The sequence below is a fragment of the Meleagris gallopavo genome, chromosome 12 (assembly GCF_000146605.3).
Source record: "Meleagris gallopavo isolate NT-WF06-2002-E0010 breed Aviagen turkey brand Nicholas breeding stock chromosome 12, Turkey_5.1, whole genome shotgun sequence".
Taxonomy (NCBI): Eukaryota; Metazoa; Chordata; class Aves; order Galliformes; family Phasianidae; genus Meleagris; species Meleagris gallopavo.
This window is the reverse complement of record NC_015022.2, coordinates 5,656,817-5,680,498: the sequence shown is the minus strand read 5'-3', so window position 1 is coordinate 5,680,498 and position 23,682 is coordinate 5,656,817. Positions and strand designations below refer to the sequence as shown.

The 23,682-nt window shown below is 35.6% G+C and overlaps 1 protein-coding gene across 1 annotated transcript; it reads right to left on the bottom strand.

Annotated features, from left to right (window-relative positions):
- Positions 1-21: 21 nt before the first annotated feature.
- On the bottom strand, positions 22-21,002 carry LOC100541416 (transient receptor potential cation channel subfamily M member 1). Its single transcript, XM_019619415.1, has 15 exons — positions 20,900-21,002; positions 17,676-17,748; positions 16,758-16,858; positions 14,550-14,723; positions 13,404-13,538; positions 12,898-12,948; positions 11,304-11,444; positions 10,199-10,228; positions 7,379-7,668; positions 6,604-6,832; positions 5,226-5,348; positions 4,772-4,903; positions 3,597-3,725; positions 2,766-3,017; positions 22-2,407 (listed from the first exon to the last, which is right to left on the bottom strand). Exons 1-15 carry the CDS (start codon positions 20,918-20,920, stop codon positions 2,153-2,155), a joined length of 2,136 nt encoding a protein of 711 aa, XP_019474960.1. The 5' UTR covers positions 20,921-21,002; the 3' UTR covers positions 22-2,152.
- Positions 21,003-23,682: the final 2,680 nt, after the last annotated feature.

Below are 23,682 nucleotides of genomic sequence, written 5' to 3'. Positions count from 1 at the left end.
AAAAAGTCAGTAAACCTTTATTTTTTCCCTTGAAAAAAGTTGTGAAATTGTACACAGTTATTAACTTGTTCTCGAGAAGAAAATCTCAGTTTCTCATCTTCTTATGCCAACTTTCTTTATTATTCACAATCATAATTTTATCTTAAGGAGAGTATAAAAGGGAAGTCAAATGAATCATAATATTACTCATGTGGACCAATGAAAGTAATGCTAAAAAAGCCACCAATACAATATCTAGATAATCGGAGGGAATTATTTATAACATGACAATCGTGCATGATAATTTTTAAAAATGATCACCTTACTGGCAATCTACTAGAAACAAATCATAGCAATCACATAAGCTTGACAAAAATTTCTGATGTGCAACATATATTACAACAGTTTTCACCTTCTTTTCAGATGAAACTATTTTGGTAGCAAAACAACTCACACATGAATATCAGATGAACCCTATAATTAAAACGTCTAGTGAAGATCTAACATCTAGTGAAAAGATTAATGAACACATTCAGCTAAATGAGATAATCAGCTCCCCAGATAGACTTACGATTTATTTCCATGGCATAGACTGAATTGCATTCCAACGGAACAAAATGAAAAAGGAAGCAAGGAGAGAAAGAAAACAATAGAATAATATAGGGGGTAAAAACAAAGAAAACAACAAAGAAGATGACTGAAAATATAGTTTTGCTGCCAAGAAAGTATAAACAACTCAAATGTCAAAACAGTAGAGACATACATTTAGAAAGAATGTCTTTGTTAAAACTGCATGGTATATTGTAATTTCCTTTTCATTTTTTGTTCCCCAAATGTTACACATGGCAGCAAATTCATGACATTAAAATAAACCACAAAATGCTGATGGCAGATGATCGTTTAAACACACAAAATATTTCAGGCAACTAAACAAAATTGATAGTCACCACAAACACAAAACAACTCAAAGTTACCACATGAAATCATTGTTTCAGCTATTAAGGAAACATTTCTCACTCATTATTAATATTTTAAGGACCATCTTAGCTATAAGTTCATTAGCTGTTTCTGTTGAATAGCTAAGTTTCCATTTATAGTCATGATACTGATGTCATTACAGTACAATATCACTAAAGCTCATTTAGATGGCAGTATAGATACTTGCTCCCCAGCCCCTAAATGGTGATTGTAAAAAGAATCACAGTATTCGAAGACACTCAGCTCAGCTTCTCTATTGTTTAAGAATATGTTGCTGTTGAATAACACTAACTTGTCAATCATGGACATCTTCTGAGTGGAGTGAATCAGACTGAAAGCAGCATTAGAAAAAGCATTACCAGCAAGTGGAGGGAGGTAATTAGTTCCCTCTATCTACCTTGGTGAAACCACATCCATACTAGCATGTGGACATTAAAAAGAACACAGAGAATATCCTGTGTACACTGTTCAGAATATAAGCAGCTCATTGAAACAGTGCTGGAATAGCAGCTTGTATTGTTTCAGATAAAGTGCAGAGTGCATAATGCACACTATAGAAGGCCAGCTGCATATCTGACTGTACAAATTTCAAACACTAACACAAAACTATCAGTAACATGACAGTGGCAGTGTCCATCTCCTCAAAAACAGACCTTTTCTTTTAAACTGTGCAGCTTTTGTACATAAAATGTTATTTCTCCAGCTGAAGCTAATCAAGCTGATTTTTTAATTTTTTTTTTCTTCCTCTTCCACAGAGAAACATGATTAATTTATGAAACTGAAACATTTCTGGAAAAGTGGATACATGTATCCATGCTATTATAATTGCAGACTCTCATTCCTTGTGCTACCAGCTGGAGATGAAAAACTATGTTATCTATTTATTGTATCTATTTTTGGCTCCTGGGCAAGGTATTCATTTCTGTCAACTTAGGTGGGAACTGTTTCTTAGTAAAATATTAATTCAAAAGAAAGTTTAAGAATGATCTCTGCTCATCTCTGCAAGAAAACAGAACATTTAATATTGTTACCCACTCAGATAGGCAAATATTCCAGACTATATCACACTCAGTGTTAATTGAACTGGAATTTTTGGTTAGAGGCAGAACATGCAGGTGGGAAACAAAAAATTCATTAGTCTCTGGAGTCTGTCACAAGAAAACCCTCAAATGGAGAAATACACTCTAATTCCAAATTAAACGCAAACATTAATTTGGGTCTGATCATCTGCCTCATAAACAGGAAACAGAATCTTACTATGAATTCTACTCTTACGGTCTATCTGGTCTGCGAACACCTCTCCATAGATCATCCAGTAGGGCATATAGAAGATGTTCCGAGCTAGTCTCCAAGAAGGCTCCTCATCTGGGTGCAGGATTGCTTGGCGTGCTACTCCAAAACTCATCAGAACCACAAGCATGATGACCACAAAGTAGAGCATGTCAATCATCTGCACAAAGAGACCATACAAATGTTCTTATCACCAGCTAGTACAGTGACATCAACGTATCTGTTTGCCAAAGTGCTGTAAACTGAACAAGAAAAGTAACACATTTTCCTGGATAATTTTCCTGATGTTGATCTTCAAATTTAACTACTGCTCATGAGATAAAAATACATAAAAAGGCAAAAAGAAGTCATTTAAACAAATAACGGTTCTATGTTTTTATAAAAGACTTAAGACGGTAAAAAAAAAAAAATTGTTACCCCTATTCTCTTTTCTATCAAGTGCACTTTGCTCTGCTTTCAGCACAGAGATTTTCTGTGGTGATAAGGAGATGGCAGTCTTTGCTGTATAATTTACTAACCATCTTTCCAATCATCATGACGTAAGGTCCCAGATATTTATTCACACCGAAGATATCTAGTACTCTAATGTACCAGAAAATTATATCTACGCAGTAAATTACTCTTCCATAACCCATGTAAGGCTGGTTCTGCAGGCGAAGAATTGCTCCTATCATAAATACTGAAATAGCCACCAGATCAGTAATATTCCAGTATTCCTGGAGCCAAACTTTCACTTTTTGACTCAGCTTTCCAGGTTCTGACATGAGAATCTGAAATAAAAATTAACAAAGACATAATTAAGAAAAATGTGAAATAACATTTTTGAGGTCATGAAAAAAAAAAAACAATCTTGTCTCTCACAATAGAGATCACCCCTATTTGCAGCAAAATTTGCCTTAAGCTGGAGAGAGTCCTGCAGAAGGCTACAAAGATGACTAGAGGTCTGGAGGATCTCCTTTATGAGGAAAGGCTGAGATATCTGGAACTGTTTATGCCCGAGAAGAGAAGACAGAGAGGATCTTATCAACACTTATAAATATCTGAAGGGCAGGAGACAAGTGTATTGGGCCAGACTCTTTTCAGTGGTGCCCAGAAAGAGAAGAAGGGGCAAAGGGCACAAACTGGAACACAACAAGTTCCATTTGAACATGAGAAAAAGTCTTTAATTTGGGGGTTACAGAGCACTGGAAAAAGCTGCCCAGAGAGGTTGTGTATTTCCTCTGGAAATATTCAAAACTGACATGGACTATTTCCTGTGAAACCTACTGTAGGGATCCTGCTTTAGCAAGGGTGTTGGACTGGATAATTCTTTTCAAGGGCTATGTGATGTAAGTATGACCATACTTTACCTCTCTTACTTTCTCTAAAGCCAATGTCACAATGTAGGAGATGACAATCCATTCCTGGACAGATGGCCACCGTTCCATCCGCACCAAGATGATATAGTTAAATAGCATCAAGTAACCCAGGTATGATATCTATAAAAAAGAAATCCTTTATAGACTTTTGGTGACATTCATATGAATACATAGGCTATGCATGACAGTTTCAGGTGCTGAAGACCTACTTGTGAAGGAAAAAGCTTTTCTTCTCTGAATAAAGTGTGTGCTTACTGCAATGCTCTTGCTACTACAGCTGCCATGCAAACTGGTAGATGTCATGGGCCTCCAGCAGCTTGGTATGATTCAGGCAGCTGCAGATTTGTTGAAATAAGCAGTACAATGCCAAAACATTCTAAATCAGGCCGCTTTTCCTTGGTGCATTTTTAATATGCTACAGTGTAATTTCTTTACTCCATGAAATCATATTTAATACTTTTATTTGAAATTCAATAGGAATTTATATTTTGAATTATTATCACTGACTTCAGAAAAATAGATAATTATTCTGTGTGGTAAAACAAAAAAAACCCTACATAATATAATGACATACAAGATACCACAAGTTCTAACTTAGCATAAAATGAAAACAATATCCTTCATGTAGGGCACACACAGAATTCAGCAGTAGCAAGAATATTTAGTTTTTATTAAAATGGAAATACTTCTTGATCTGCTAAAAAGAAAATGAGATTATTGTAGTTCACTTAATTACTTAAGTAGGAGAAAATAATTTATTAAGCCTTAGGGATCTGTGCTTCCATCAAGATTGCATTTGACAGAGTGAATGGCAAGTACTGATACTGCAGCATAGTTTGTTGGGTCCTAAAGTATATTTAAAAGCAGAGCAGGATCCAGAAGACTTTAGAAAACAAGAGGATCTAAACTGGCTTGTACTGAGTGACTGTACTGTGCAGCCTCCTGTAAAGTGTGTTAGAGCTTTAGGAGGTGACAGCATAAACTACAGTTATTTGTTCTATTTCACTCTATTTTTCTCTAAATAAAGAGTGCTTTACTCATCAGATTCCATGAAAATCACTGTTATTTATGTTTTATGTGGTTATTATTTTTATATTGCTATTAAAGTTTTAGCTTTCATAGGCATGAGAAAAGTGATTGCTATCAGTTTAATCACCATGACTTACTGTGTAGAACCAAAATTTGACAATAGGAGCATTATAGAATTCATAGATCTTTGTTCCAATTGGAAGGCTGTTTTGCTTTTTATTTGCATTCTCTTCATCCCCTTTCCGGGAACCTGTATCCACGTTTGCATCCTAGAAGATCACAGTTGTCAGTTTACACCAATATACAGCATCAAAAACAGTAGCTTTTGTCATTTATAATCTCAATCACTATCTACCAGATGCTTCCTCTGAGCAACAGACCTCCTGTTGACTTTTTAAAAATACAGAAACTATTAACTATTGTAAATCTGCAAATATGCAGATAATTTGCATACCCTGGGAATCCAACCTATATACTCTTCACTGAACCAGTTGACATTTTATCCAATGTGACCTACAGCACAGAAAAGTTAGGAAACTTAGCACTCTTACAACCAGGAGTTACAACCTCCTGATAAACCCCAGTACTGACCACATTTTCCTCCTCCTTTTCTTTGCCTTCTTCATTTTCTCGTGATGTCTGGTAAGAATAATCATCATAACTGCGAAACTCTAGGAAAAGGATGGTTGGAGGGAAGAGAATCCCCATTATAACCTGTTCAATAAGAAAGAATTCAACTCAGACTGCAATATTTATTTAAACAAATAGATTTCATAGAAAGGCAAATCTGATAATCAATTTTATCTTTTGCATAACATTCAAGATACTCTCCTATCTCCAAACCTACAAAAATAATGTAGGTAGTAGTTAAGAAGAATAATCAATAATCTGTCAATTGTAAGACTCCCTTTTCATGAACGCACTGCACATAAGAAATTGTGCTCCAGAATTAGAGTTGACCAGAGAAATGAAACACTAGCAGTTGACAAAGCGTTTCAGGTTTCTTACGGGACTTTACAGTTACTTTTAGTCAACTGCTGTAATTATAATTTTTATAATTTTTATAGCTAAAAAAACTTGTGAAAGTATAAGCTGTGCAGATAGCACCCAGAAAGTTCTACTATATGAAAGTGAAGAGATAGAAGAACACAGGCATAAGTACAGAAAAAGAGTTAAAGAAGAGAGGAATGCAGGTAACAAAACTAGAACATTGGCAGATGATAGCATCGTCATGATAGATCTTTACAAGGATGACAGCAGCTACCTTGTATAACAAAGAAGAGTATATTCACATAAAAACTCTCACACACAAACACTGCTCTGCTTCCACAACAATGGCTCACTCGTATTTGTATTTTGTGACAGCCTTCTCGTATTACTCTTTTCTAAATTTTTTCTGCAGATCCACTGATCAGGAAATATAAAAATCAGTACAAGATACAAAATAATTGAATCACAGAAGAGAAGAATAAAAATCACATTATTTCACACATTGTGATTTCACACATTTCATTCTCATAAAAACTGAATCTTAATTTTGTGTCTTTTGGAGCAATATTAAGCAACACTAAGAAGAATCTGTCCAAGTACAGATTCTTTTCTCTCTAACCCCATGTGTGTGTACCCATAGAAAAGATACTTCTGCTTCTACTAATTAATTTTTAATCTGAGTTTCATGTTTTTAATGAACAGATTTTATCATTAATTGAAAGCTACAACTTTGCTTTCAGATCCAATCATATTAAGCTTTTCATAGGTCTTTTTCATACGTCATTTTCCTATGTCCTGGTATGTTGTTCCTTAGATTTCCTGAGTTTGGGGGGAGAAAAAAAAAAGAAAGAGATTCAAAACAGATACGTTCTTAAAACATCTTTAATTAATAAGCCATTTTTCTATGCATACACTATATATAATATAGTGTTATGTGCAACAAAGTGTGTCTTTGAAAGCAAATGCAGAACAGAAATACCTTAAGGCCTGGGTTTTTCCGCATACGTAGTCGCCCCATCCACATATCTGTTAAGAGCATCTGACTGCACGTGTGAGCAATGAAGTCCCTGTGTTTAGCTGCCACAGCCAGCTTCAGGCAGGTAGAATTACTCCAGTTTTTTAGTTCGTAGGTGAGTAGTTTCATGGCAATCTGCTCATCGTGTTTGTAGGACTGATCCAAGAGTTCAACAGCCAGCTGGCCAAAATCTCTGTAACGTGCAAGATAAGTCTAGTGAAGTTTGATTTAGAAATCTGTGTTTGATTGCAGTTGGTATTTTCATTCCATTCGTACGGGGTTATGTTTTTCTATACACAAGGACAAGAGCAATAGAATCTCAGGCTTGATTTGGGATAGTTTACAAAAGTTCCAAACAAATTTGGAACTAGAGAGAATTAGCTTAGACCAAATGACATCTTAAGACCAGTTTACCTAGATCATCAGATGGCCCTTAATTCATATGAGCACACCCTCAAAATAATACCGTGAAGTAAAACTAGATAGTTTTATAGAGAGAGAAGGTGAAGAAAGAATATGTACTGCTAGAAAAAAACCAACACAAATCTTCTTGATAGCGTTACCTTTAGACTCTGAGCCAAAAGTTTGGTTTGTTTACTGTTGACAAACAGGCTCCAGACTGCATTCTTTGAACCTACAGTCTGGAAATTAACTGTACTCTACTAAAAATCAAGCTTCTCAGCAGGTCAGACAATTTCCTGTATCATGTAGACATGTACTATGCTCTGTAAATACTAACTTTGAGTTGTTGTCCAGATCCTGAGAGATGTCATCCACCAGTTCACTTTCAGAAGACTCATGTGCCATGGATTTGTACAGCTTACAAGCAACAAGTGCTTTGGCCATAGTTTCCTCCCCTCTTTGCCAAAGGAAGAGTGCCATCTTTTGCCTTTTCATCAGCACGGCCCATAACATCAGTTCATGAAATGGATACTGAAAGCGGCTCACTTCTGGGTCGTCCACATCAATATCAATCTCTTCCTCCTTTTTCTTCTTCTTCTTCTTTCCTTTTGTAGGAGGCTCATCATCCTGGGAAGAAAACAAGAAAAATTCTTAATATCAATCTTTATCATCTGATTTGGTGACACCATGAACTAAATGCATATCGAGAGGTTATGATATTACTAGTTATGCCTTTTTTGTTGCTTGCTGTAATTAATGCCAATGGAAATAAAAATATGACGAACATGTGACCAAGCATGCATTGGGCTAGCACACTTAACACAGGTTAATGTTTTATTCAGAGAACCATTTTTTACACACTTAATTAGAAGTTACTTATCCTGGATACGTACAGTAGAACTTAATTGTTCTGAAGCCATCACTTCACACTGCATTGCAAGTGGATCTTTACTGCATGTGTAATTGCATCAGTTGAGTAAAAAGAATTAGTATTTAATGAATTCTTCTGCAGTGTAAATGGAGTTTTACCAAACCTGGATTCACTATAAAGGTTCTACTCTAAGTTTTTATTTGATATATCTGTATCCATTCTTGAAGAACAGTGCTGCATATCTTACAGGTATCAAAGCAGTATTCAGACTGACATGCAGGTAGAGAGAGTGGTTAACATGCAAAAGGGAAAAGGCAGGCAGACAGCATTCTTAAGAACAACAAGATACTTAAGGGAGTGTTCACCTTTGAATAAGCAATCTCCTCTTATGTATGCTGTGCAAACAGAAGGTAAAGTATCCTGTTTCTTAAAGGGATAGAGAGGATAGGCCATTACTACAGGAACCAACATGGGAGTAACTGAAGGGAAGTACTGACAATGAAGCAGGATCCTGAAGGGAGAAAAACCATGATTGGGTAAATAAGGGTTTAAATTACGTAGGAAGAACATTGCATATATAGGTGTAGAGAGAGAGCTTATCACCATTGTAGGCCTTGATTCTGATCTCAGAAGAGGACTGCAATTAAATCCCATCCTACAGAACTAGATGATCTTAAAGATCCCTTCCAACCCAAACCATTCTTCAATTCTACAATTCTATGGATCAGTTTTTGTTCATATAAGTAATCTTAGCCTAATAATCTCAGCACTATTTTATTACAACAAACAAACTTAAACCCAAAATTCAACTTCAACCTTACTCCTCTGGTTTCAGAAGAAAACTCTTCAGCTCAACACTTAAGTAAGTGTTTCTCTTTCAGCAGTTCTAAGAACTGCAAATGCTGACCTCTATTTCTTAGAAAAAATTTAGAGGGTCCTAAACTGCATGCAAGTGAATAAAGCATAAAGCATCTTTGAAGAACAGAATATAAAGTCTCAAATGAAGGACCAAAAATCGGGTCCTCTCCACACTGGAAATATCAAGTCAAAACAAAACCCTGGGTGGGAAGGACAATGTACTAATAAGTCTAAACTTCCTGTTTTAAATCTTTTAACTCTGGAACTGAAAGACAAAAAATTGGAGATGCATCAAATTACTGACCTCTTCAACAACAGAAAAATTGATTTTTCATTTCAACTTTTCTTCCTCTTTGAAGAAGGGAGTGAGCTACACCCACTATCAAATGGAGGGAATTTGTGCCATATACAATATTTCCCACTGGAAGAAACAGGAAAAATCAAAATGTGCCTTTAGGGAAGTACTAAGTAACCTACTTGTGATCAACACTGATCAAAGAGGTCTGCACTTCTGAGGTGCTGAGCTTTTGGCTTTCATCCGTCAGAAAATAGGAAGTTGATCACAGAGATTAAATACAGCTTGGACTTTGTAGAGAAGAAAGCTGCTTATCTGCTTGGGGAAATAGAGGCTTTTGTGTGCAGGTAGAGTATATATCAAAGGTAACACAAGCAGTATGTACATATATTGAGTTCAAACGCTATGGAAGCATTAATATATGCTTTATATGCTCTATACTTCATGGAGAAAAGTCCCTGGACTCTTTACGCAAATACCCTCCCACTGTATATTAATACATTTTTCAGAAGAAATAAAAGCATCTGCCTCTGTGATGAGCTTTGAGGCATCATCTCAGACTTGATCCTGATCAACTGAAAACTTCTGCAAGCACACAGGTAATTCAGGCAGAGTTTTGGTTCAGTTCCATCTCATATTTGCAAAGCACAGTGCCATCACTGCTAGCAAAGACATTTTTTAAGTGGAAAAGAGCATTTAACATGCTACAACACAACACGCAATATTTTTTTTTTTCACTCCACTTAAATGCTGTCTCTATGATAAAACCTCATTTGTGTATTAATTATTACTTCATGGTTAAAGGGGATTTGCCTACACAAAGTACTGCTGGACTATACTCTTTCTTCAATATCACCAATGTTCAAGTCTGAATTATTTAATCTACAGTACATTCCAGCAAATAACATGTTATTACATAACAGCGCTGAAAACTTCCTACGGATTACTAAGCAAAGCTTTAAGCAGCTCTGAGGACCATACCAACAAAAAAAGTCAGAAATACTTCATAGGCTGCTTGCAAAACAGATCCTCTCTAGCTGCAATTTGCAACACTGAAGAAGCTAAGAGCAAGAGCACAATTATACCAAAAAACACACTTACAAATCCAGTATTTTACAATAAAACCAACTTACCTCCATCCCTAGTAGTTTAAGAGCTTTTGGCTAAATATTAAAATAGAAAAGAAAAATAGTTAGGAGGAAAAATTCAAAAGACTAAAAAATGCAAAGGAAAAGCACATTTTGATTAAACTTACTATTCTAAATAACTGTATCAATAATGGTACAATTAATCAATCTTCTACTTAATTGTATTTGTTGGAAGGCAATGGGTTAGAAATTTTTTTCCATCCTGTACTCAGTTGAGATCTTTTGATTAAGTTAGAAGAGTTAAATGAGAATAAAAGTCATTAAATTTTCACAAAAAGTAAAAAATGAAATAAAAATGATGCTTCTGAACAGAAACAGGGTAAGTGTACTCATGGGAAACATGAAAAAAAAAATGAAAAATACAACACATCTTCAAATCTTTTCCATAAAAATATTTCATCTGTTCTATTATGGAATCTCTGATTTACATTTTCTGTAAAAGACTTAATTGTATGGTCAAATAGATAGTACTATATCTATTCTGGGGTTTGAGTAGCCTTCTGATCATCTGAAGCAGTTGCTTTTGTAAGCAAACTTCACGTGATCTTCAAAAACCCACAATTCAAACAAAAAAAAAATTAAGTTAATGAAGAAAATTATTCTAATTGCATAGAATAAAATGTTTAACAAGAGTCCATGCTCTGAAATGCTTTATTGAGATTGCATCGGTTTCTGTAAAATAAGGTTTATGCTCACAGCAGTTCCTTACAGGAACTTATTTAATTATTTTGAAAACAAACCTGATGTGACCAATGGAGTTTACAGTTCGAGTTATAACAACATCAAGCTACAGCTTAAAGAAGGAAGAAGTAAATATGCAGACATGGCAGTTGGAAATACTTGGATAGTAAACTACTTAAATAGAAGGCAGTTCACCTCCAGATCAAAGTATTTACCATCTGCTGGGTGCTTCTATTAAATGAAGAGTTTTATGGGATCCTTACATAACTTTACTACTAGAAGTTCAACATCAGTCTTACAGCATTTCTTTAGCATTGGGCATGTAGTGTTTCACAGTGATGAAGGAACAGAGTATTAGTTGTTTTTACCATCAGCATGATGGCCACATCCAGAATTAATTCATTCTTACCCTCTTTGGTCCAAATAAATTATTATAAAGAGTCCGAAAACTTTTTCTAGTATAATTGCAGCGATAAGCTCCACCCATGAGATATTCAAGCACAAGACCAATATCTATTAGGCTGATATGATAATCTGGTGGAAGATTTCCCTACCAAAAGCAAGGAAACAAACAAAAGAACAAAATAAGAACTTAGAACAAGAAAACATAACATACATGAAATTTATATTTGTGCAACAGTAATATTTATAGACACTTGTCTCAGTCTCTGATTATTCATATAAAAATAATGAGAACCAATTTACACGATAAATGTTTAGGGGACAGATTGAATTTTGGAAGTATTTATAATTGAGGACAATTTTTCATTTGTAATTTACCTGTACAATGTATCAGCATCAATACAAGCCCAAGTTGTTTGCAAGAGCTATATTGGTGAAGTGAATCTTTATATTGATCATTATTAATCCAATACAGAAGTATGATTTGCTTAATTTCATAATGAAGATCAGACACACTCCACCTTTTATAAAAAATTGTATTTTGCCACAATATTACCTATGGAGTTAAGAATATAATTCAGATCATGATTTAGATTTATACGTAGCCCAGAATTAAAGAAAAAAGCCTATAACGTCCACAATCACATGTAAGAGCTAGATAGTTGCATTAATTCTTCTAGAAACATGAGCTGAAAACTGCTTTGTTGTTTGAGCTATATCCTACAACAGTAACTCATTCTACAACACCACTGAGCAGTTGCTACAAGAAAGAACTATGTCCTAAGCAAACACATCACCTCCATGTTAACCCAACTGAATCCCCGAGACTGCCGCTGAATGAGTGAGCCATGAAAATGCAATGAAGAGACAGACAGAAAGCAGAATGCAGAAAAGCATTAGTGACTATCAAAAAGACAAACATCAAATGAGCTAAGTTTAACTGTGTAGTATGTCAATACGAATTACACATTAACTCAGTACTGCATTGATTCCCACATTTAAATCTCCACGGATAAATGGGAGTTTCCTTTCAAAAAAAGGAAGACTATTCCTTGTAGTTAAATTTTATGAAATAAAAGCTCCAAAACTTCAATGAGAGTAAATATATAACCCTGTCAATAGATAACGAACTAATGAGCATGTAGTGGAAACAAACAACATTTTTAGGATTTGTAGCACTGAGACAAGACAGTTTTTCCCAAGTAAAAGTAGGATTACTTGTGAGCAAACTAACTAAAAAACATGCAATGCAACAAACAAAAGGGAAGAAATTCTTTGCTGGGGAGCGCAGCTTCTACTAAACCTAGCAAGTCTTTCCCTTCAATCCTCCTGTGTAGTACTCAATTTGGAGTCTATTGTGAAGAAGAATATATCTAAATCTTAAATAATACAACACACTACTAGGAGCTTTTCAACTACCAGCAGTGCAATACAGCCATCCACAAATTAGACTGTTATCATTATTTACCTCAATTGAAAAGTCATTTGACTTTCCTGTTCTTAATAGCTATCATCTAATTTCACTCATGCTATGCTTGCTTCTACTGTTGACTCATATCATTAATATAATTATGCAAATGTAACACAGCTTTTAAGCTTACCTTTTTCACATCTCTAACTAGCAAATGCAGTGTATTTGGAGGACCCAATCTCTGAAACAAAAATTATTTACTCCATTAGAGCTTCAACAATTCATATTTTACACAAACAAAAATGACACTAAGAACTTAAGGCAACTATGTGCCATTACGTTCTACAGGGTTGAAAATAAGGAACTAGGCTACAGTGACATACACAGTATTAATCAAGAGTTGCATAGTCTTTTTCTTATAGCCCTTTATATGGTAGTTCAGGATCCTTGATTCAAGCCACAGCTGCTGCAAGCCTAGTCATCAGGAACGTGCATATGCAGGGAAACATTAGGACACTACGTATAATAGCAGTGGCTCCCTCTAATGCTATTTACCTTCTATGTACCTTTAAGGCTCAAAGCTTTTTAGAAACCAAACCATTTCAAAAGCATATATCAGAAGGAAGAGAAGAAAAAGGTCATTCCTATACAGTAGAAAAGATATCACAGGACATTTTTTTACTTCTTCTTACTCACAGTATTATAAAGTTCTTCCAGTCGAGGAATAGTGAGGAAATGTTGCATGTTAACTCCATTCTCAATGAGTAGCTTAACAAAGTCCACTCGATCCAGAACCAGTGCATCCAGCATAGCCTGCTCCAGCGAATTCACCTGAATCACAGAACAGGGAACACGAGATCACACAAGCAGAGAAGATGTGTCTGGCCAACAATCATCAGTATTTTCATTACTTTAGAGATTCCCAGGTTTCCAATTATGCCGATGATGACTTATCGTTTGTTAAGGATCACTTCCTCCTCTTTCACCAATTCACCCATTGGCTTTCAAAAATGTTGGCCACAAAGTCTAATGGATCATCCCTTAATATTGCCTAAAGGGCTAGAATGCAGTGATAAAGGTGGAAAGGCCTTGAGCAGCAGACCCCTTGATGCATGATCCTGAATTAAGACAACAAAACACTCTAATCTACTGCAAATGGAAGGTGAAGCACTTAGAAAAGGTGGAATTTAAGTTGCCTTCACTTGATAAATATTTTTATAAAGGGAGGATGAAGATGTTCACTAGTGTCCTTATTTCATTCTGATAAACGAAGAGGCAGCAAATAGGCACTGACTTGTACTGTTGTGGTACAGCTGCATGTAGTGCACATAGGATGAGAAACATTCCTGGCTCAAAGACTGAACAGCAGCACCCCTGCAGAATTCTAATGTCAATCCTCTGGAAATGTGCAAATGAGCATTCTGTAGAGTGAAAATGCATGTTTCCCTCTCCCTTTGATTTCAAGGATGGCTTAATCATTTTGGCTGAGTGATCTGAAAACAGTTAACTCCTGCACAGAAAATGGATTTGTTGAATGAAATATAAAGGGGAGACTGGAAACCACTAAAGCCCTACAAGGAATTAAAAGTGATTATCTAAAATCTCCTTTCATATGGATACAGATATAGATATCTTTCTTATGGATGATGGAATACCACATGCACCATTTTGCAAGACTCTTAAAAACTAGTACTGTCTGGATAATTCAGTCTCCCATACAGTTTCATAGAAGGGTAAATCCCACCTTTGCAAACTAATAGATATGTATACAGAGAGAAGGGGGAAAAAAAAAAAAAGCAAACAAACTTTTCAACAGTTTTAATACAAGTACTTTCACCTCACCCAGTTCAGGAGTTCAAGCTTTCTTGGATCTGTTTCTTCTTCAGGCTCTTCTTTTACTTTTCCTCCTTTTTTCTTCCCCTTTCCTTTTGCTCTGGCTGCTTTAGTCTGAACTGCTGGAGATTTCTTTTCCTTCTCAGGGGCTGTACCATCACTAGCTGTAAGGCTTCCTAAAGGCTTAATTTAATAATGCACAAGTATTAGGAATCTACTTAATTGCACTACCACTATTTCACGAATACACTGCTACTGAACTTGTTTCTCAGTCACCACTTCGCACATGCAATCTACTTAAAATTATCATTTCTTTAAGTATATGAAACTATTTGGCTTACTTGTTTAAAAAAACAAAAGCAAAAACCCCAGGCTGTTATCTCCAATACAGTCAATAACACTGAAAGTCAAGTAGTGAAGTAGGCAGCCTGTGGTGGGATTTAACATATAGGCTTTCTCTCCCAAAACTCAGCGCGAGAGATCTGGGAAAAGACACTGCTTATGTCAGCTTCAGCTTCTTTCCTCTCAGGAAAAGTTACAGTTGTCAAAACAAACAAACAAACAAACAAACAAACAAACAAACAACAAGCAGGACAAGTGTTTAACAAGGATCTTGCATAATGCCAAATTGCATCCATACTGCAGAAGCAGAAAGAAGGAGAAAAGAGAGCTCCTGACTAGTTAGTTTAGGCTCTGCAGACAATATTTATATTTATAGATCTTCAGGCATATCTAGTCTCTTCTGACTCTTTCCCCTTCTAAGCTATCTACCCAAAACAGGAAGGCACACGTGCAAGTATCTTGACACTACTTGTCTGTGATATGGAGGCTTAAATTACTCCAGCTAACACTTAGGTTACATAACCTCCATGTGCATCAGATTACAAACATCTGTGCACTGCCCAGAAAACTAGAGAAACAAGCTTGCTGTATTTTTTGTTTGTTTTTAATGTTTAACAAGGCTTGTTTTCTCTTTTTTTCCTCCACCTTAAAAAAAAACTTCTCTTTCTGGCTATCATGAAACATTTGTAAGCCTGGACAAAACTGCATCTGGCAACTCACAGAACATAAGGGCTGAATCTTCCTGACCAAAAAACATTCTTCATGGATTAAAAATGACAATTTACCACAATTAGCTGACAGTGGATCCACAGAATGTTGCAGAGAATGATTATGAAATAGGACAGACAGTTGCCAGGTGGTACATCTGAATTTAAGTGCAGTACTAGGGAGACTGGGACATTCATTTCTACAAAATCTTTTATGCCAATAATATTTTATAATATTTAGGATCATTTAATTCTTTCTTTGTAAGCATTTCAATGAAAATTGAATTTTTCTTTGAAAACATTACTATAAGTAAAGGAATAAAGCTATATCTGCAGCACCATTCATTAGAATTTTAATTAAACAGGCTTCTCAATGAAATAAATCTCATCGTTATATAAAACACACACGTGAATAGTGTTCATTTTATTGTATAGTTTCTGGAAGGACATCTAACTTAAAAAAAAATAAGAATCCTTAGAGTCAACTTTATCTTGTGCAGGCTGATTTCTTCATAATACAATGGTAATTCAACACCAGATGGTTCAAACAGTAAAACAAAAAGCATCAATACAGTGAAATAGAAGTGGCTTAAATAGAGCATTTTAGTTATACTGATAAACAAAGGCACCACAGTGATTCAGCATTGATTTGAACCAGAGCAGCACCACATTCTAAAATTTTGAGAAGGAAAATTTCACTGCAGAAACTAAAGCTTTACTAAAGAACTGTTTCTAAGTTTGCTTGGCACAGCACTACCAGAGGTGTTTTCAGCAGCGGTTTCCTTTGGTTGTCTACATTTTGCTCCATTAATCCAAACTAACATTTTCAAAGCTATAAAGGAAGCAAGACACGCAATTACTTCAAAGCATCTCCATGAAATTCAGCCTTGATACATACTTGGACAGGTAGTTAGAGACTTCAGCAACTACTAGCATGTGTCAATGAGATAAAAAGCAAAGTTGCTTTTTTTTTTTTTTTCCAGAATTAAGTTTTTGCAAGTGGCAGCCTAAGCAAATTTCAAAACAAACAGGTCATTCTTAATTAATGAAATGCTCTCCATCAGCTCATCATAAACAATAATTCAATAATATTCCTCCTGCCAACAAAATCCAGGGAGTTAATATTTGACAACTTATTTTCAATTTTTAGCAAATAACATGGTCTTACTGGCCAGTGGTGTCCAAAGACAAAGATTTGGCTGCGTGCAATGTCTACACGATTCCAGGCTAAAGCCAAGCTGAGCTGGTCTGGAGCAGATGCATTGGTACCTAAACAGAAACATATGCATGATGAAACATAATTGAACAACCTTCTGCAATTCCCTTTCCCAAGAATTAAAAACCAGCAAGCTTATTATCACAAGAATAATTTTACTATAAAGTGGTGCATGCACCAAACCAATTTCCAGCATCTTCCATTTAACCTCATAATCCTAATTTCAAAAGGATTAACCAGACTCTCTATTTCCCTTAGAGCTCCCAGATTGACTTTATATTTCTGTAGCTAAAGATAGACATTAAACTGTTCTAAAAGACTGCTTCGCACAGCTTCCTTGGCTGATGCTGTAGATATGAGCACAATAATTCCTCTCTTTATCTCTTACTTAGCATTAGGGACTCCTGTGTTCTCATACTGAGCCTGCTATCAACCATAAATATTCAGACAGAAAACAGATGTTGTTTCAGTAAACTTAACACTCTCCAAATAAACTGAGAACTGATCCTAAGTTTTGCCCAAGGCTTAAAGAATACAATCTGAGGCCTGGAAAAAGCCAGTCTTCTAATCTTCCTGCCATTTCTTTTATCTTTATTAATATGTGAAAGGACTGCAATAAAATGTGCTGAAATATCAGTATAGCTGTTGGCAGCATTTCCATTCCAGGCTCTCAGGTGAGGAAAGCCACACAAAAATTTCAGACTAGATTTTATACTTTGAACTGATCTGAGTTGCAATCAAGTATTTTCAAGTTAGTACCTTGAATAAAGAAAATAAACCAAAAATTTAAATATTTAGAGTGAACTTCAGACAGTGTATAGACTTGATCTTTTAGGAATCACAGAATACATCCTTCCTTGCAAAACCCACCTTTGAGGAGAGCAGTTAGGATAGACATCTCAATGTCATGTTGCCCTTCAGACCCCATACGGAACACAGTGATCTAAAAGACAGCATTAAACCAAAACACAGAATTACAGTACATGAAAGATGGACACTAAACGTACAGATAGGAAAAAAATAAAAATAAAAATAGAGCAGAATGGTAAAGGTTTATTTTCTAAGACTTGAAATTTTTCAAAACATCCAGTTCCACTAATTTTTTCTTGTGAAATTGTAATTTCAACAAAAATTTTGATTTAAACTTTTTCAAAAGAGTTATCCTAACTAATCTCTACACAGCTAAATATGATAAACTTGCTGAAATTCTTCACCAAATCCCAGAATTTTCACGAACAGAGACAAAACTGTCATGGCAAACTGATAATTTTCTCATATTTTGCAGTAATAAGAGAAATGCCAACTTGGAAAAAGGAAACACTAACTATCTGAAATAACTATGATAGCTTTGATGTTATTGACCATAACACTCAAATATTTCAGAATGATGTGGTTTGCCACACACTGACCAGCAGAACAGATACAATTAATTTAAAAATCAGATACTTCTAGTCATATTTGCTTAACTGAGCCCATTCCAATTCTCTGCCTTTCAAAACAGCAATTCCTACAAAGCTTAGCCATTAAAGGAGCTACATATTAAACAATGATTAATTTAAAAGTGTATTCTATATTAATTATATTCTTTCTGAATAGAGATAAAAAAAAACAACAATCTTTTACTTTCCAAAAACATCTTTGCATATTAGATGTCAGTATTATGTAGTAGGAATGGCAATTTTTTCAACATTTTGAATAGATTTTACTTCTACACAAAGATAAATGCTTGCCACAACAACAAGACATAAAAGAATTAAAGGAAAAGTTGTATTACAGAACAAGAAAGCGGACAAAATTATAATTAGATGTACAGGCTTTATGCATGAAAAGGTAGGCTCCTAATGGTATGCCTACAGGTAATACATTGGCATCATACTTTAAGAAGTGATTTGACTTACTGTTCAAAAATTTTCAAAACAATTTTAGTGTCCATATTTCCAAAGCAGAAGAAATAAAAAATAGTAAACATCATTAAGCTTCTTCACAACTGAAGTGTTCTTTATATTTCAAATTACTTGCTAGTTGCATTTTTATTTATATGGGAGTTAAAGAGTTTTGAGCAATAGATCTGCACATCTTAAAGATTCAGAGTTCTTCCAGAGGAGATGATTATCAAGATTTCTGGAGGATGTGTATACTTTTCTTGACTGGGGCATCAGGCATTATTCTAATCTGATAGAAGTTATTTCCTAATTTCAATCATTTAATTGCTCAAGAAGAATGTAAAAATAATGCCTGGTTGGAACTTTCATCACTGCGGAACTGTTTATATGAAATGAGGACTAGCACAAAGCCTGATGTACCAATTTTGGGAAGTTTCTTTGTATTATGATGAGAATCATAGTGCTAAGTTTAGCATGGCTGATGCAGTATCTTCATGTTAAGTAACAAGCTGTTGTGGTTTAACCCAGCAGGTGGCTGAGCACCACAAAGTCAATTGCTCACTCCCCCCTTCCCAGTGAGATGTAGGAGAATATCAGGAAAAAAAAAAAGAACATGTGGTTGAGATAAAACTATTTACTAAGATAGAGACAAGGAAAAGGATGATAGTTAGGACTATTCATAGACATATGAATGTACATAACAAGTAATGGACAAGCAATTGCTTACCACCCCCCGACTAATGTCCATCTGGCCCCCCTGAGCAGCAGAAGAGAAAAAGATCAACTCCCACCCCCTTCAAAAATCCTTCTGCATGATGCCATATGGCATGGAATGTCCCTTTGGACAATTTAATTCAGCTGTTCTAATTCTGTTCCCTCCCAGCTCCTTGGGCCTTTGCTAAGAATGGCCTTGGCTCTGTACCACACTGCTTAGCAGTAACTATAAACATCAGTGTGTTATCAATGTTGTTTTCCTCCTAGAACCAAACACATAGCATCATATCAGACGTTCCATAGAAAACTATTCCATCCCAGCTGAAATTAAGACACAAGCAAATACTGCACAGAAAATACTGTTTTTTCTTCCCTCAATATATCTTTGGGTAATATAAGAGGATTTATAGTTTTTTCACTGAACAATTAAACAATTACTTCTATTAAACAGAACTATACTCCCCAGTGAAAAGAGTATGTGCTGTAAGGAATACTGTTTATTGTTTATTTAAAATTCTAAGGAGAAAGTTACAGATCGTTTATTGTGTACTATATTAAGCTTGGGAAGAAATTAGATGATGGTTTGCCTCTAAGCTGACCAGAGGCAGAAAATGTGCACTCTGCAGAAGGAAAACACACTTAATATTGAGGAAGCATGAAACATAATTTTCCTAAGAAATTAAAAAATTTCTTTTCTCAGCTTCAGGGTTAAAATATTCTCTTTACCAATTCCTGTGCTATAGCCATCACTTCCCTAGTGATAGAGTTAGGCAATCCAAAGAATCATGGTCTGAGGAGAAAGATGTGCTAATTCTCTTGTTTCTATCTATAGAAATATGCAACTTCAGACAAAAAAAAAAAAAAGTAAGTCAGCTATGTCTGTTCCAGTTGTAATTTGAAAACCATATAAAAATGTATTAAACTGTTTCTGTGCTATTAAAAAGCAGTTGCTTAAGATAAAAGAATGAAATGGAATTTTATCAAAACTCACAGCAAAGATCATATTTACAAAAATTCACCAGGACAATTAGTCAGAAGAAACCACTCAAAAACTGCAAAGGTACGGTGAACACATTTTCAAGATTTCTTTCTCAACAGACTTGAATGTTGAAGATTTTCTTTCCCTGAGCACACTTTTTTAAGCAGCTGAACTATGGTAGACAGGCATTAATCATATTGAGTGATACTGTATATAGAACAGGCCTGTTGTAAAACAGGATCATGCACAACTGGGATCAAGAACATTGGGTCTTGTAGAAAAAGACTCTATATCTTCTTACACAGGAGAAGAATCTGAAGCTGGTTTTAGAGGCTTTCCAGAAGACAAAATCTCTATTTCTAGGAGTCTAGGTTTATGAATGCATTATTATGTATACTTATGGGTCTTAAGAAAGAAAAAAAATGTTGAACTGTAACCCTGGGAGAATCATGCTTCAAAGTACTTGCAAAAGTCTGCTCATAGCAATTATCTTCATGAAATACTTTTAGGACACTTACAAGTTCCTTTTTTTCATGCATTCCATCAGAATGATAAACAGCTGATGAGCTTGACTCCTGCTGTAATTGAAGGTTTTCTGGATGGTTACTAGAAGCTGGTCCCTGAGAGATTCACTTATTATCCTAAATGATAAAGGAGACACAAAACAAGACGTTGTTGTAATTAATATATACGTAAGGAAGGTCTGGTGCTTGAGAAACATGATTTTTCTTGCACCAGAGCAGTGATTTTATTTGAAAATAAATTAAAACACACAACATTTTTGCATTCAATATGGAAAAGTTGTGAACTTTACAAAAAAATAACAGTAATCAGGAAATTTGTACCCAGACTGGCTCTTGTGCATCTCAGCCCTTCAATATTTATTTAAAAACTGGCAAGGATTTTCAGCTATCCTTTTGCCCTGGAATGGAATCTCTGTACTACAAGATGGCTCTTATTTTTTCTGTGAATGTGTATATATACTTCTGTTAAATTCAGCCTTCAGAATTTCAGCAGTACACCTTACTGGACATGCATCTTTGCCTCTAAATGTTGCAAGGTACTTTGCACGTAGTCAAAAACCCTAAAATATTTCACACTACCAGTATGTCACCTTGGTTATCTTTTACCTCTTAAACAGAGAATTTAGTTGCTGGACTATGTGAAACCTCAAAATACACACCTGAGAAACACAAAACCCAAAGATGATCTAAGAAAAAATTAGATTGAAAACATTTCAGCAAAGATCAGGAACATCTGATCTCTCAAACCAGTCTGAAACAGAGGCCATCCATTTTGACTGTTTTCCTAATAAAATACAAATATTTTCAGGTAGCAGCAAACATTACCAGCAGACAATCAAATCAGTGAGACAGTTGAGCTTGCCAAGTGCAGTAAAATTCAAAGTTCATTGCGAGAAAATTATTCTTTGTAATCTGACAGAAGGGATGCCAGAAATTTCTCACTACAGACCTGTGTTACCAGGCGAACATATTTATCTCATCATCATTATTGGAAAGGAAAACCGGACAGTGCAACAGGCGCACTGGGGAAGAGAGTCATGCAGTGAGCAGACCTCAAACAGATTGATCTTTATAAGCTCCTTCAGTTTCTATTGCTGATAAAGAGGGATGGATGAGAAAGAAAAAAAAATAAAGTTTGATCTAATCTAAGGAGGCTTGTTCAACGCAAAGAAAGACGTGACATCACAAATTCTGTTGGTAGGATTAAAGCTGTACTATATGTAAACCCAAAAATCCAGCATCAGAGCTGCTTTCCCACTTCAAGCACATAATATCTGACTGTTTGAGAATAACAGTTATTTGGTTAATGTTTAATCCAATATAAGCTCCAACTTCAGCCATGGAAACAAACAATTTCTTCAGTGAGAAGAGGGTGTGATGTACTCTAATGAAAACAATACACATTTTTCCTGATTCTGTATTAACAGACAGTATGGAGAAGATGTTATTTGACTGGGAGAAGCAGCATTTGAAATAGAAAATGCATTACTCTGCTTCCATTAGGAGTATCTATTAGGAGAGATCTTATACTCTGTAGAGAAGATGAGCTTTATGCTATATGTTTTGTATCTTCTTTGAATAAATTGCACTCTCTACCAACAAAAACAGAAGACAACCAACCGTAAAAGTCACAAATTCCACAAAACGCTGCATTGAAAGCTATTGTTACAGGTTCATCTGGGCAGTGAAGCAGAATGCTTCAGACAAATGTTTGGCTCTGATCATGGCAGCAACGCTCTGAAGAAATATCAAAGACACAAGAAAAAGCAAAAGAAGAAAGCCTGACATTTATTCAACCTGGCACTCTTGAAGCACAAATGTCATTCATACAGCATATTAGACGCAGGCAGTACGTATTCCATAAATACATGAACTACTAATACTCAGCTCTGACCTGAGAAAAGGAGTAATTCTGGGAACCACATGTTCCTCACTTCTAAAGCATCCAACTCAGCATCAAGTATCATGCAACAAACTTTGATGGATCTTGTATGACAGTGCGCTGCACTGAGACCGAACATGTCAATAGGCTGTCAAATACATTTGAAGTAGTAACAATTACTACTCATTAGCACCAAGGAAAAGATCAAACAGGCAACAAAATCTGACAGCAGAATACCTCCGTTAAGAGGTTCTCTGTTAAGAACATTTTGTATCTGAGCTTTTTTTCCAGGAAAACAAGGCATAATCCCTCATTGTTTCCCCTGAGCAAGACACAGCTTTAGTGAAAGTCTCACAGTCTTACCCTCCTTCTTCTGAATACTTGTGTGCAAATGACAGAATATCAGATGCTCGTCCACTACCATCGCAAATCACTACAGGGAGAGGAGGTTCTTCTCGTAGGCACTCCAAAACAATGGAGATAACATTGGGACCACCTTCCACAATAAGCCCAACTACAGGAACACCTTGCCCCAGCCCTGGAAAAAAAAAACAGAAGAGCAGAAACAAAAAAGAAGTGTAATTGAAACTGAGCTTAAGAGGTTGATATATTATGAAGGGATGCGATTTTCTGTGTTACAGCATCACTTAAAACCAGAACAGTTAGGAAAAATTATGCTTATTTCACAGCCAGTGCCAAGGAAGGTGTCTGTATACTGTCTCAAAGTCTCAAATAGAAAACAGCAAGTCTCTTTGCAGTTATGATGTGGTTTAATCCACAGTAGGAAGCTGTGCTCCACATAGCTCTTGGCTTGCTTCTCTGCCACAGTGGGATGGGGAGAGAATCAGGGAAAAAGAGGAAAACTCGGTTGTTAAGATGAAGGCAGCTGAAAGAA

Excerpts from the sequence above, each read along its gene's own strand:
- LOC100541416 (XM_019619415.1), bottom strand. The coding sequence starts at position 20,920 with ATGCATGAAAAAAAGGAACTT. Across the intron at positions 17,749-20,899 it reads TGCATGAAAAAAAGGAACTT|ATCACTGTGTTCCGTATGGG; the intron begins GTAAGTGTCCTA and ends GCTGTCTTTTAG. Across the intron at positions 16,859-17,675 it reads CCTAACTGCTCTCCTCAAAG|GTACCAATGCATCTGCTCCA; the intron begins GTGGGTTTTGCA and ends GTTTCTGTTTAG.